Source organism: Nymphaea colorata, chromosome 1, assembly GCF_008831285.2.
Source record: "Nymphaea colorata isolate Beijing-Zhang1983 chromosome 1, ASM883128v2, whole genome shotgun sequence".
Classification (NCBI taxonomy): Eukaryota; Viridiplantae; Streptophyta; class Magnoliopsida; order Nymphaeales; family Nymphaeaceae; genus Nymphaea; species Nymphaea colorata.
The window spans coordinates 17,326,223-17,338,717 of NC_045138.2; the positions used below are offsets into that span (position 1 = coordinate 17,326,223).

Sequence of the window (12,495 nt, forward strand, 5' to 3'; positions counted from 1 at the left end):
GGTAAAATTCTTTATGTTTGATGTTGTAGGGAAAAACCATACAAATTTGAAAAAAAAACCCACACAATATGTTTCTTGTGCATCGAATGGGGCCTTAATATTTACAAGGTTTTACCCCATTAGATGCACTTTGTCATCCTTCAAATAACCACAGTTTATATTTACTGTATAGCTTACCATGGCTCCAAATAGTAAAAATGAGCAGTGACATGAAATCATTCTAAGAATATCTAAGGGCATATTGGCCATGAAGCAAAAGTTGCAACCTATAAATGGACGTTGCCCCTGCATTGCTTTGATATCGTAAGAACTTCGGTGCAGTGAAGGTCTCCTATGGCTCTTAGCTGCCAAGCAGTCTTTCTGGTGTGGGTGGCGGCCATGGCTGCCGGGCTGGCTGTGGCTCAGGCAACCACAGTCCGAGCCACCTACCACTACTACCGCCCTGTCCGTAAAAACTGGGACCTCACTGCTGCAGGAGCATATTGCGCCACTTATGATGCCGGGAAGCCGCTAGCCTGGCGCCAGAGGTTCAAATGGACTGCCTTCTGCGGTCCAGACGGGCCTGGATTCCCCGGTGCCTGTGGAAAATGTTTACAGGTGAGGGTAAAGTAATCCTTAGAGTATACATATTAAATGGCATTAGATTCAGCCCCTTTGAAACATTTCATGCCTAAAAGATAGGAATATATGAAGCATTTTCTTTTTATGAGGATGCCCATATCTAACTAAGCAGATCTCTGCCAGTTTAAGCCAAGACAAGCACCATGGTAATTGAAATATTATTGACCTCCTTTACTTCAAGGGGTGTGGCTCAACAGGTTCGGCCGGCGGCTCATCGGCAGCCAGTCACTGGTTCAAATCTTAGGTCATGGGCATGCAACAAATTAAGTTTCTTATCAATGGATGTGTACCAAAATTAGCACGATGACCTAAGTTGAAGAAGGTTTTTTGATTCAGGTGACGAACCAAGCAACAGGATCGCAGCTGAAGGTGAGGATAGTGGACCAGTGCGCTAATGGAGGACTGGACTTGGACTGGTCTGCATTCAAGCAATTGGACACCAATGGCAACGGCTATCAACAAGGGCATCTCATGGTAGACTACCAATTTGTAAGCTGTGCTTGAGTGACTAAATGGGCAGGAGGAGAAGGCAGCCCTAGCTGCTCACTAGCAGCAATATGTATCAATAAAGATGCCTTCTTCATAAAACAAAAACTCTCTCTCTCTCTTTCTCATGGTCGTATGATTGCCTCGGATCTTATATCTAAGGTTGAATTTTAATCCATGTGAGGTGAAATTCACATTTTAAGCAAGCAACAGATTTAACAACTGTGGTATAAAATAATTACCTTATGTGGTAGCTTTAGATCTCATATGGGTCCCGCAAAATTCAGATCGGACAATATCAAACTTATCCTAAATGTCTTTTATGGGGCACGTGGTGAATTTTCAACCAATTTTTTTTTTTTTTCGCGGGGGGTGGCTCAAAAAACATATTTTAAAAAAATTTTATATAGGTAAACTAAAATTTTAAAATTTTATATATAAAAATACGAATTCTAGAAAAACTGATATACCAAGTAGCCCTCTTCCCAAATATTAGACTTATGTATATGGTTAGCTCAAACATGTGATATTTGTTTACATTTAATAGGAAGAGCCATTCCAGAAAATGAATTTGTGCGACAATGGAAGACTTTGCCAGTCGATGATTCACTACAACAATATGGTCAAACAAGATTCATCAAGGCATTATCAAAGGCAATCTGTGTGTGTGTGTGTGTGTGTGTGCACGCACGCGTGCGTGCGTTAACAAGCCAAGTCAATGTAGTGTATAGTCTGAAGATGACTCCACACCATTTCAGTATTATTGGTGAGACAAATTTTGCTAAATTATTTTCCATAATGCATGGAACCGCTAAAATCACAATTGAAGCTTGCCCAACATAATGGGCCATTAATTCGAACAATGAACTTGTTTGAAATTGAAAGAATAGGAAAGACATGTTTTTGTTCCAAAAACAAACCAAAAAAAAAAGTTGATATGATTATGCTCAATTTTGTATTCATGGATTCAGAAGCAACATCTATAATGACGTCATGTTTTCTAAAAGAATAACATATTATATATCTAAAAGATAAAATGTTCTTCTTATCAAACACTCTCTTTTAAGGTTGTTCAAAATTTCAAATAACCACAAGTTATATCTATTGTATATCCTACCATGTCTAAAAATAGTAAAAATGGGCAGTGACATGAAACCATTCTAAAAAACCTATGGGCACATTGGCCATTAAGCAAGCGGTACAACCTACGTACATTAGCTCCCCAGTGAGACATATTTTCTTCATTATAATATAAATATATATTTATATATGTATTTTATTTTATTTATTGTGTGTGTATCTAAAGAAAAAAGTCCTCGAGTTGTCAATTTCCTTCCCTCGACCGAAGTCGTTGCTGTATCATTCTTAACTGGAAAGTTAAGGGGCATTATAGGAACTAACTTCAGTTCTCCACGGCGGCCCGCTGCCTGACGAGGGCCAGTGGAATCTGCCTTCATCATCTTGTCATAAATTATCAAAAAGGGACATCTTGGCCCGATCTGGGCCTCCAAAAGTCATTGTGTAAGTGCTTTTTTTTTTTTTTCATATGAGTGATGTTAAATTTATGATTACATTTATTATTGATATTATTAGAAAACAATGGTCATAAATATTTTTAAATTTTGTGTGTGCGTGTGTGTGTAGGGCGGAGCAAGGGCCGTTGGCCTTCCTTAAAAAAAATTAAAAATTACGTATAAATTTTAAGATAAATTATTTATCTTACATAAAAAATTTATATTTTGGTTTCTATTAAAATTTTGAAACTAAAATTTCTAACCTAACTCCTACTTAAGCTGAAGAAGGCTCCATACCATCTTGGTTTTAATAGTGAGACAAATTTTGCCAAGTTCTTTTTCCACAGCGCATGAAACCGCTAAAATCTCTACTATAGCTTTCCCAACATAAGGGGTCATTAATTTGAACAATGAACTTGTTTGTTATTGAAAGAAAGGGATTGCATTAAGCTTGATAAGTTCGAGGGTTGATCATTTTTAGAATTCGTCCGCAGCTTGTCTCAGTCTCATTGCTGTCTGTGCACCCTTTAGCAGATCAACAGCTATCCCTCGATTGATTTTAGATGTTGTTTGATAAACATACAATATAGTTTCATTAGTATGAAAACTGGCTCAAGCATGCCAATTGGCAATTAACCAATGTAATTGATAATACTAAAAAAAAAAAGCAATTTCCTCAATATGGAAACTGCCTTCAATGATAGACTATTTATTTTGTTTTCTTTAAAGTTTTTACACAACACCATGACTTGATAAAGTGTTAATGGTCAATTTTCTTTTTGAGTGTGAGCAGCTTCACATGCTCAATCAACAGCGATCACTTCCTCTCTCCTTTTAAGAGTAATACTTCTGTTCCACTCTCACAAATAAAGCTAAGACATCTGAAACGTTGAAATTTTATTTAGTTGCATGAATAACTAGTCTCATTTTTAAAATATAACATGGATGAAGATCTTCAGTAAAATTCAGAAAGGTGTTAAATCCAAAACATTGCCACCTACATTTATGTACTAGAGATGAATATGGCTGAGAGTAGCTTTTTTGGATCTTGATCAAGTCTTTCGGAAATAGATGAGTGAGAATAGCAGGCTATGTCAACTAAATGTGTGGTACCACGGGTGCAAGTGCCGGTGCGAATGCCGGAACGGCACATCTCAAAAAATTTAAGTGCAGCAGTGCAGTGAAGATATTTTATTTTTAAAAAAAAATTATTATATATATAACAGAATAAGCATTTATATATTATTATTACAATTTAGTTATTAATGTATATAACATACTAAAATAATTATATTGCATAGAAAAATATCAAAACAACATATATTATATAAGTAATTGGTAATATGACATTTTAACTGGCCTCGGGTGTGAGTCGAAGCCGCACCCATGTCCGGTGTGCACCCGACTCGATGCGACTCGGGTGCGGCAGTAAAATAAAAAAGTCCGAGTGACTTAGATAGCAGGCTACGAATGCTAGAGGAAATTGGCAACATGTGAGAACCAGCACACCCTATGTTTCAAATGCAAGTGCATGTGAAATGTAAAAGTGGTCAAGTATGAAACCTATTTCAAGACCCAGTAGAGTCATACAGCACAGTATTATCACCGAATTACCTTAGGGCTCCTATCAACCGCATCTCCCTGTGCTGCGGTATCATCGATCAACTTCAACACGTTAGTCAAAAATAATTCGTACAATACCTTATTTAGCAACATACAAATTACGTTTGCAAAAACAAGTTATTGCACATCAAAACTCATAGACGATTATTATAGCTGGCATTCTGAGGTAAGTATCTATATACATCTAAAAATGCAGCAGAAGCTTGTACAAGTTCTTTTTGTTGCTTCCATGGTTAATCCACCAACCCATACTTCGCGGACTATCGGCACATTAATCATCAGAATCGTCACTTTCACTTCTAACAGGATCATCATCAGCCCCTCTTGTACCAGTATTCTCTGGCTTCTCAGGTGGTGCATGTCTGTTTTTAGCGCCAACGTCATTGGCATCTTCATGCTCCGTAGCTTCAGTGCGTGAACTGCGATTTGTCAAGGTCTAACAAGAAATTTAAATGAAGTAACCTACTAGGAGAAAGTCCAAAGAACCAACAATACAGAAACCAAGACGAATCTGAATCCCAGGAAGAACACATTTTTTTATATTGACATAGCCTCCTGATTCTGAGGCACACAATCACAGAACCAGTGGAGATGCTCAAAAAGGGAAAAAAATACTGTATAGATCGTATCACAGAAAAAAAAAAAGATGACATGAAAAAGGATATCTACATTCTCTGTGGTACCACGATATGTGAGAATGTTGACAATATCTCTCTCTCTCAAGAATAAATTGTTGTTCTTATCAAACACTCTTTTAAGGCTGCAACAGCTGGTAGAAGTCTAGTTTGAAGATTTTGTTAGTTTCCAAAGTACCAAAGCTGATTCTAATCTGCCAATACTTATTTGCTGTCCTGGACTTGATTATTTTGCAATCTTAATCAGGCATCGTAGATGTGACATACTTTCTCATTAGAGATCAAAGTTTGAGACCTTTTCTCTACACTAAGAATTCTCTTTTATTGTTAAACCCCAATAAAATTTCATCATAGCATGACTACCCCAAACTACTGAATGATGTTTTTTGGGTTTTTAATTGTTTGACTGGCCGATGTTCGATTAGTAAATCATGAGAGGGTTTATGCCATGGCTTTGGGTGGGGGGTTAGTAGGCAGCTGATCTCCATTTCAAATGTCAATGGCATCAACTACTTATACTGCAAAAGGAAGGTCACCGACGCCAAAGTTGAAGCGTACCAGGGACATAAAGGATTAAGTGGGAGCTTCAGCTCTTTGACAATGGGTGTGTGACGCATCTCCCCTCCAATTTAGCACTTTCACTTCATATGGAATGCCACCAATCAATAAAGTTCTGTGTAGACTGTAGACCATACTTTAATATTTACATCAAGGTTTTACCCCATTAGATGCACTTTGTCATCCTTCAAATAACCACAGTCTATATTTACTGTATAGCTTACCATGGCTCCAAATAGTAAAAATGAGCAGTGACATGAAATCATTCTAAGAATATCTAAGGGCATATTGGCCATGAAGCAAAAGTTGCAACCTATAAATGGACGTTGCCCCTGCATTGCTTTGATATCGTAAGAACTTCGGTGCAGTGAAGGTCTCCTATGGCTCTTAGCTGCCAAGCAGTCTTTCTGGTGTGGGTGGCGGCCATGGCTGCCGGGCTGGCTGTGGCTCAGGCAACCACAGTCCGAGCCACCTACCACTACTACCGCCCTGTCCGTAAAAACTGGGACCTCACTGCTGCAGGAGCATATTGCGCCACTTATGATGCCGGGAAGCCGCTAGCCTGGCGCCAGAGGTTCAAATGGACTGCCTTCTGCGGTCCAGACGGGCCTGGATTCCCCGGTGCCTGTGGAAAATGTTTACAGGTGAGGGTAAAGTAATCCTTAGAGTATACATATTAAATGGCATTAGATTCAGCCCCTTTGAAACATTTCATGCCTAAAAGATAGGAATATATGAAGCATTTTCTTTTTATGAGGATGCCCATATCTAACTAAGCAGATCTCTGCCAGTTTAAGCCAAGACAAGCACCATGGTAATTGAAATATTATTGACCTCCTTTACTTCAAGGGGTGTGGCTCAACAGGTTCGGCCGGCGGCTCATCGGCAGCCAGTCACTGGTTCAAATCTTAGGTCATGGGCATGCAACAAATTAAGTTTCTTATCAATGGATGTGTACCAAAATTAGCACGATGACCTAAGTTGAAGAAGGTTTTTTGATTCAGGTGACGAACCAAGCAACAGGATCGCAGCTGAAGGTGAGGATAGTGGACCAGTGCGCTAATGGAGGACTGGACTTGGACTGGTCTGCATTCAAGCAATTGGACACCAATGGCAACGGCTATCAACAAGGGCATCTCATGGTAGACTACCAATTTGTAAGCTGTGCTTGAGTGACTAAATGGGCAGGAGGAGAAGGCAGCCCTAGCTGCTCACTAGCAGCAATATGTATCAATAAAGATGCCTTCTTCATAAAACAAAAACTCTCTCTCTCTCTTTCTCATGGTCGTATGATTGCCTCGGATCTTATATCTAAGGTTGAATTTTAATCCATGTGAGGTGAAATTCACATTTTAAGCAAGCAACAGATTTAACAACTGTGGTATAAAATAATTACCTTATGTGGTAGCTTTAGATCTCATATGGGTCCCGCAAAATTCAGATCGGACAATATCAAACTTATCCTAAATGTCTTTTATGGGGCACGTGGTGAATTTTCAACCAATTTTTTTTTTTTTTCGCGGGGGGTGGCTCAAAAAACATATTTTAAAAAAATTTTATATAGGTAAACTAAAATTTTAAAATTTTATATATAAAAATACGAATTCTAGAAAAACTGATATACCAAGTAGCCCTCTTCCCAAATATTAGACTTATGTATATGGTTAGCTCAAACATGTGATATTTGTTTACATTTAATAGGAAGAGCCATTCCAGAAAATGAATTTGTGCGACAATGGAAGACTTTGCCAGTCGATGATTCACTACAACAATATGGTCAAACAAGATTCATCAAGGCATTATCAAAGGCAATCTGTGTGTGTGTGTGTGTGTGTGTGCACGCACGCGTGCGTGCGTTAACAAGCCAAGTCAATGTAGTGTATAGTCTGAAGATGACTCCACACCATTTCAGTATTATTGGTGAGACAAATTTTGCTAAATTATTTTCCATAATGCATGGAACCGCTAAAATCACAATTGAAGCTTGCCCAACATAATGGGCCATTAATTCGAACAATGAACTTGTTTGAAATTGAAAGAATAGGAAAGACATGTTTTTGTTCCAAAAACAAACCAAAAAAAAAGTTGATATGATTATGCTCAATTTTGTATTCATGGATTCAGAAGCAACATCTATAATGACGTCATGTTTTCTAAAAGAATAACATATTATATATCTAAAAGATAAAATGTTCTTCTTATCAAACACTCTCTTTTAAGGTTGTTCAAAATTTCAAATAACCACAAGTTATATCTATTGTATATCCTACCATGTCTAAAAATAGTAAAAATGGGCAGTGACATGAAACCATTCTAAAAAACCTATGGGCACATTGGCCATTAAGCAAGCGGTACAACCTACGTACATTAGCTCCCCAGTGAGACATATTTTCTTCATTATAATATAAATATATATTTATATATGTATTTTATTTTATTTATTGTGTGTGTATCTAAAGAAAAAAGTCCTCGAGTTGTCAATTTCCTTCCCTCGACCGAAGTCGTTGCTGTATCATTCTTAACTGGAAAGTTAAGGGGCATTATAGGAACTAACTTCAGTTCTCCACGGCGGCCCGCTGCCTGACGAGGGCCAGTGGAATCTGCCTTCATCATCTTGTCATAAATTATCAAAAAGGGACATCTTGGCCCGATCTGGGCCTCCAAAAGTCATTGTGTAAGTGCTTTTTTTTTTTTTCATATGAGTGATGTTAAATTTATGATTACATTTATTATTGATATTATTAGAAAACAATGGTCATAAATATTTTTAAATTTTGTGTGTGCGTGTGTGTGTAGGGCGGAGCAAGGGCCGTTGGCCTTCCTTAAAAAAAATTAAAAATTACGTATAAATTTTAAGATAAATTATTTATCTTACATAAAAAATTTATATTTTGGTTTCTATTAAAATTTTGAAACTAAAATTTCTAACCTAACTCCTACTTAAGCTGAAGAAGGCTCCATACCATCTTGGTTTTAATAGTGAGACAAATTTTGCCAAGTTCTTTTTCCACAGCGCATGAAACCGCTAAAATCTCTACTATAGCTTTCCCAACATAAGGGGTCATTAATTTGAACAATGAACTTGTTTGTTATTGAAAGAAAGGGATTGCATTAAGCTTGATAAGTTCGAGGGTTGATCATTTTTAGAATTCGTCCGCAGCTTGTCTCAGTCTCATTGCTGTCTGTGCACCCTTTAGCAGATCAACAGCTATCCCTCGATTGATTTTAGATGTTGTTTGATAAACATACAATATAGTTTCATTAGTATGAAAACTGGCTCAAGCATGCCAATTGGCAATTAACCAATGTAATTGATAATACTAAAAAAAAAAAGCAATTTCCTCAATATGGAAACTGCCTTCAATGATAGACTATTTATTTTGTTTTCTTTAAAGTTTTTACACAACACCATGACTTGATAAAGTGTTAATGGTCAATTTTCTTTTTGAGTGTGAGCAGCTTCACATGCTCAATCAACAGCGATCACTTCCTCTCTCCTTTTAAGAGTAATACTTCTGTTCCACTCTCACAAATAAAGCTAAGACATCTGAAACGTTGAAATTTTATTTAGTTGCATGAATAACTAGTCTCATTTTTAAAATATAACATGGATGAAGATCTTCAGTAAAATTCAGAAAGGTGTTAAATCCAAAACATTGCCACCTACATTTATGTACTAGAGATGAATATGGCTGAGAGTAGCTTTTTTGGATCTTGATCAAGTCTTTCGGAAATAGATGAGTGAGAATAGCAGGCTATGTCAACTAAATGTGTGGTACCACGGGTGCAAGTGCCGGTGCGAATGCCGGAACGGCACATCTCAAAAAATTTAAGTGCAGCAGTGCAGTGAAGATATTTTATTTTTAAAAAAAAAATTATTATATATATAACAGAATAAGCATTTATATATTATTATTACAATTTAGTTATTAATGTATATAACATACTAAAATAATTATATTGCATAGAAAAATATCAAAACAACATATATTATATAAGTAATTGGTAATATGACATTTTAACTGGCCTCGGGTGTGAGTCGAAGCCGCACCCATGTCCGGTGTGCACCCGACTCGATGCGACTCGGGTGCGGCAGTAAAATAAAAAAGTCCGAGTGACTTAGATAGCAGGCTACGAATGCTAGAGGAAATTGGCAACATGTGAGAACCAGCACACCCTATGTTTCAAATGCAAGTGCATGTGAAATGTAAAAGTGGTCAAGTATGAAACCTATTTCAAGACCCAGTAGAGTCATACAGCACAGTATTATCACCGAATTACCTTAGGGCTCCTATCAACCGCATCTCCCTGTGCTGCGGTATCATCGATCAACTTCAACACGTTAGTCAAAAATAATTCGTACAATACCTTATTTAGCAACATACAAATTACGTTTGCAAAAACAAGTTATTGCACATCAAAACTCATAGACGATTATTATAGCTGGCATTCTGAGGTAAGTATCTATATACATCTAAAAATGCAGCAGAAGCTTGTACAAGTTCTTTTTGTTGCTTCCATGGTTAATCCACCAACCCATACTTCGCGGACTATCGGCACATTAATCATCAGAATCGTCACTTTCACTTCTAACAGGATCATCATCAGCCCCTCTTGTACCAGTATTCTCTGGCTTCTCAGGTGGTGCATGTCTGTTTTTAGCGCCAACGTCATTGGCATCTTCATGCTCCGTAGCTTCAGTGCGTGAACTGCGATTTGTCAAGGTCTAACAAGAAATTTAAATGAAGTAACCTACTAGGAGAAAGTCCAAAGAACCAACAATACAGAAACCAAGACGAATCTGAATCCCAGGAAGAACACATTTTTTTATATTGACATAGCCTCCTGATTCTGAGGCACACAATCACAGAACCAGTGGAGATGCTCAAAAAGGGAAAAAAATACTGTATAGATCGTATCACAGAAAAAAAAAAAGATGACATGAAAAAGGATATCTACATTCTCTGTGGTACCACGATATGTGAGAATGTTGACAATATCTCTCTCTCTCAAGAATAAATTGTTGTTCTTATCAAACACTCTTTTAAGGCTGCAACAGCTGGTAGAAGTCTAGTTTGAAGATTTTGTTAGTTTCCAAAGTACCAAAGCTGATTCTAATCTGCCAATACTTATTTGCTGTCCTGGACTTGATTATTTTGCAATCTTAATCAGGCATCGTAGATGTGACATACTTTCTCATTAGAGATCAAAGTTTGAGACCTTTTCTCTACACTAAGAATTCTCTTTTATTGTTAAACCCCAATAAAATTTCATCATAGCATGACTACCCCAAACTACTGAATGATGTTTTTTGGGTTTTTAATTGTTTGACTGGCCGATGTTCGATTAGTAAATCATGAGAGGGTTTATGCCATGGCTTTGGGTGGGGGGTTAGTAGGCAGCTGATCTCCATTTCAAATGTCAATGGCATCAACTACTTATACTGCAAAAGGAAGGTCACCGACGCCAAAGTTGAAGCGTACCAGGGACATAAAGGATTAAGTGGGAGCTTCAGCTCTTTGACAATGGGTGTGTGACGCATCTCCCCTCCAATTTAGCACTTTCACTTCATATGGAATGCCACCAATCAATAAAGTTCTGTGTAGACTGTAGACCATACTTTAATATTTACATCAAGGTTTTACCCCATTAGATGCACTTTGTCATCCTTCAAATAACCACAGTCTATATTTACTGTATAGCTTACCATGGCTCCAAATAGTAAAAATGAGCAGTGACATGAAATCATTCTAAGAATATCTAAGGGCATATTGGCCATGAAGCAAAAGTTGCAACCTATAAATGGACGTTGCCCCTGCATTGCTTTGATATCGTAAGAACTTCGGTGCAGTGAAGGTCTCCTATGGCTCTTAGCTGCCAAGCAGTCTTTCTGGTGTGGGTGGCGGCCATGGCTGCCGGGCTGGCTGTGGCTCAGGCAACCACAGTCCGAGCCACCTACCACTACTACCGCCCTGTCCGTAAAAACTGGGACCTCACTGCTGCAGGAGCATATTGCGCCACTTATGATGCCGGGAAGCCGCTAGCCTGGCGCCAGAGGTTCAAATGGACTGCCTTCTGCGGTCCAGACGGGCCTGGATTCCCCGGTGCCTGTGGAAAATGTTTACAGGTGAGGGTAAAGTAATCCTTAGAGTATACATATTAAATGGCATTAGATTCAGCCCCTTTGAAACATTTCATGCCTAAAAGATAGGAATATATGAAGCATTTTCTTTTTATGAGGATGCCCATATCTAACTAAGCAGATCTCTGCCAGTTTAAGCCAAGACAAGCACCATGGTAATTGAAATATTATTGACCTCCTTTACTTCAAGGGGTGTGGCTCAACAGGTTCGGCCGGCGGCTCATCGGCAGCCAGTCACTGGTTCAAATCTTAGGTCATGGGCATGCAACAAATTAAGTTTCTTATCAATGGATGTGTACCAAAATTAGCACGATGACCTAAGTTGAAGAAGGTTTTTTGATTCAGGTGACGAACCAAGCAACAGGATCGCAGCTGAAGGTGAGGATAGTGGACCAGTGCGCTAATGGAGGACTGGACTTGGACTGGTCTGCATTCAAGCAATTGGACACCAATGGCAACGGCTATCAACAAGGGCATCTCATGGTAGACTACCAATTTGTAAGCTGTGCTTGAGTGACTAAATGGGCAGGAGGAGAAGGCAGCCCTAGCTGCTCACTAGCAGCAATATGTATCAATAAAGATGCCTTCTTCATAAAACAAAAACTCTCTCTCTCTCTTTCTCATGGTCGTATGATTGCCTCGGATCTTATATCTAAGGTTGAATTTTAATCCATGTGAGGTGAAATTCACATTTTAAGCAAGCAACAGATTTAACAACTGTGGTATAAAATAATTACCTTATGTGGTAGCTTTAGATCTCATATGGGTCCCGCAAAATTCAGATCGGACAATATCAAACTTATCCTAAATGTCTTTTATGGGGCACGTGGTGAATTTTCAACCAATTTTTTTTTTTTTCGCGGGGGGTGGCTCAAAAAACATATTTTAAAAAAATTTATATAGGTAAACTAAAATT

General features: G+C 38.1%; 3 protein-coding genes across 3 annotated transcripts; all 3 read left to right on the forward strand.

Annotated features, from left to right (window-relative positions):
* The first annotated feature begins 313 nt into the window (after nt 1–313).
* LOC116266982 (barwin-like) lies at nt 314–1,235 on the forward strand. Its single transcript, XM_031648531.2, has 2 exons — nt 314–597; nt 958–1,235. Exons 1-2 carry the CDS (start codon nt 334–336, stop codon nt 1,123–1,125), a joined length of 432 nt encoding a protein of 143 aa, XP_031504391.1. The 5' UTR covers nt 314–333; the 3' UTR covers nt 1,126–1,235.
* Nucleotides 1,236–5,797: 4,562 nt separating this feature from the next.
* On the forward strand, nt 5,798–6,719 carry LOC116266951 (barwin-like). Its single transcript, XM_031648485.2, has 2 exons — nt 5,798–6,081; nt 6,442–6,719. The coding sequence occupies exons 1-2, from the start codon at nt 5,818–5,820 to the stop codon at nt 6,607–6,609; spliced, it is 432 nt and encodes a 143-aa protein (XP_031504345.1). The 5' UTR covers nt 5,798–5,817; the 3' UTR covers nt 6,610–6,719.
* Nucleotides 6,720–11,280: 4,561 nt separating this feature from the next.
* On the forward strand, nt 11,281–12,202 carry LOC116266963 (barwin-like). Its single transcript, XM_031648507.2, has 2 exons — nt 11,281–11,564; nt 11,925–12,202. The coding sequence occupies exons 1-2, from the start codon at nt 11,301–11,303 to the stop codon at nt 12,090–12,092; spliced, it is 432 nt and encodes a 143-aa protein (XP_031504367.1). The 5' UTR covers nt 11,281–11,300; the 3' UTR covers nt 12,093–12,202.
* Nucleotides 12,203–12,495: the final 293 nt, after the last annotated feature.

What these genes read in the sequence shown, in the direction of transcription:
- LOC116266982 (XM_031648531.2), top strand. Translation starts at nt 334, where the DNA reads ATGGCTCTTAGCTGCCAAGCAGTCTTTCTGGTGTGGGTGGCGGCCATG. An exon ending in CCTGTGGAAAATGTTTACAG is followed by an intron (nt 598 to 957) that starts GTGAGGGTAAAG and finishes TTTTTGATTCAG; the next exon opens with GTGACGAACCAAGCAACAGG.
- LOC116266951 (XM_031648485.2), top strand. Translation starts at nt 5,818, where the DNA reads ATGGCTCTTAGCTGCCAAGCAGTCTTTCTGGTGTGGGTGGCGGCCATG. An exon ending in CCTGTGGAAAATGTTTACAG is followed by an intron (nt 6,082 to 6,441) that starts GTGAGGGTAAAG and finishes TTTTTGATTCAG; the next exon opens with GTGACGAACCAAGCAACAGG.
- LOC116266963 (XM_031648507.2), top strand. Translation starts at nt 11,301, where the DNA reads ATGGCTCTTAGCTGCCAAGCAGTCTTTCTGGTGTGGGTGGCGGCCATG. An exon ending in CCTGTGGAAAATGTTTACAG is followed by an intron (nt 11,565 to 11,924) that starts GTGAGGGTAAAG and finishes TTTTTGATTCAG; the next exon opens with GTGACGAACCAAGCAACAGG.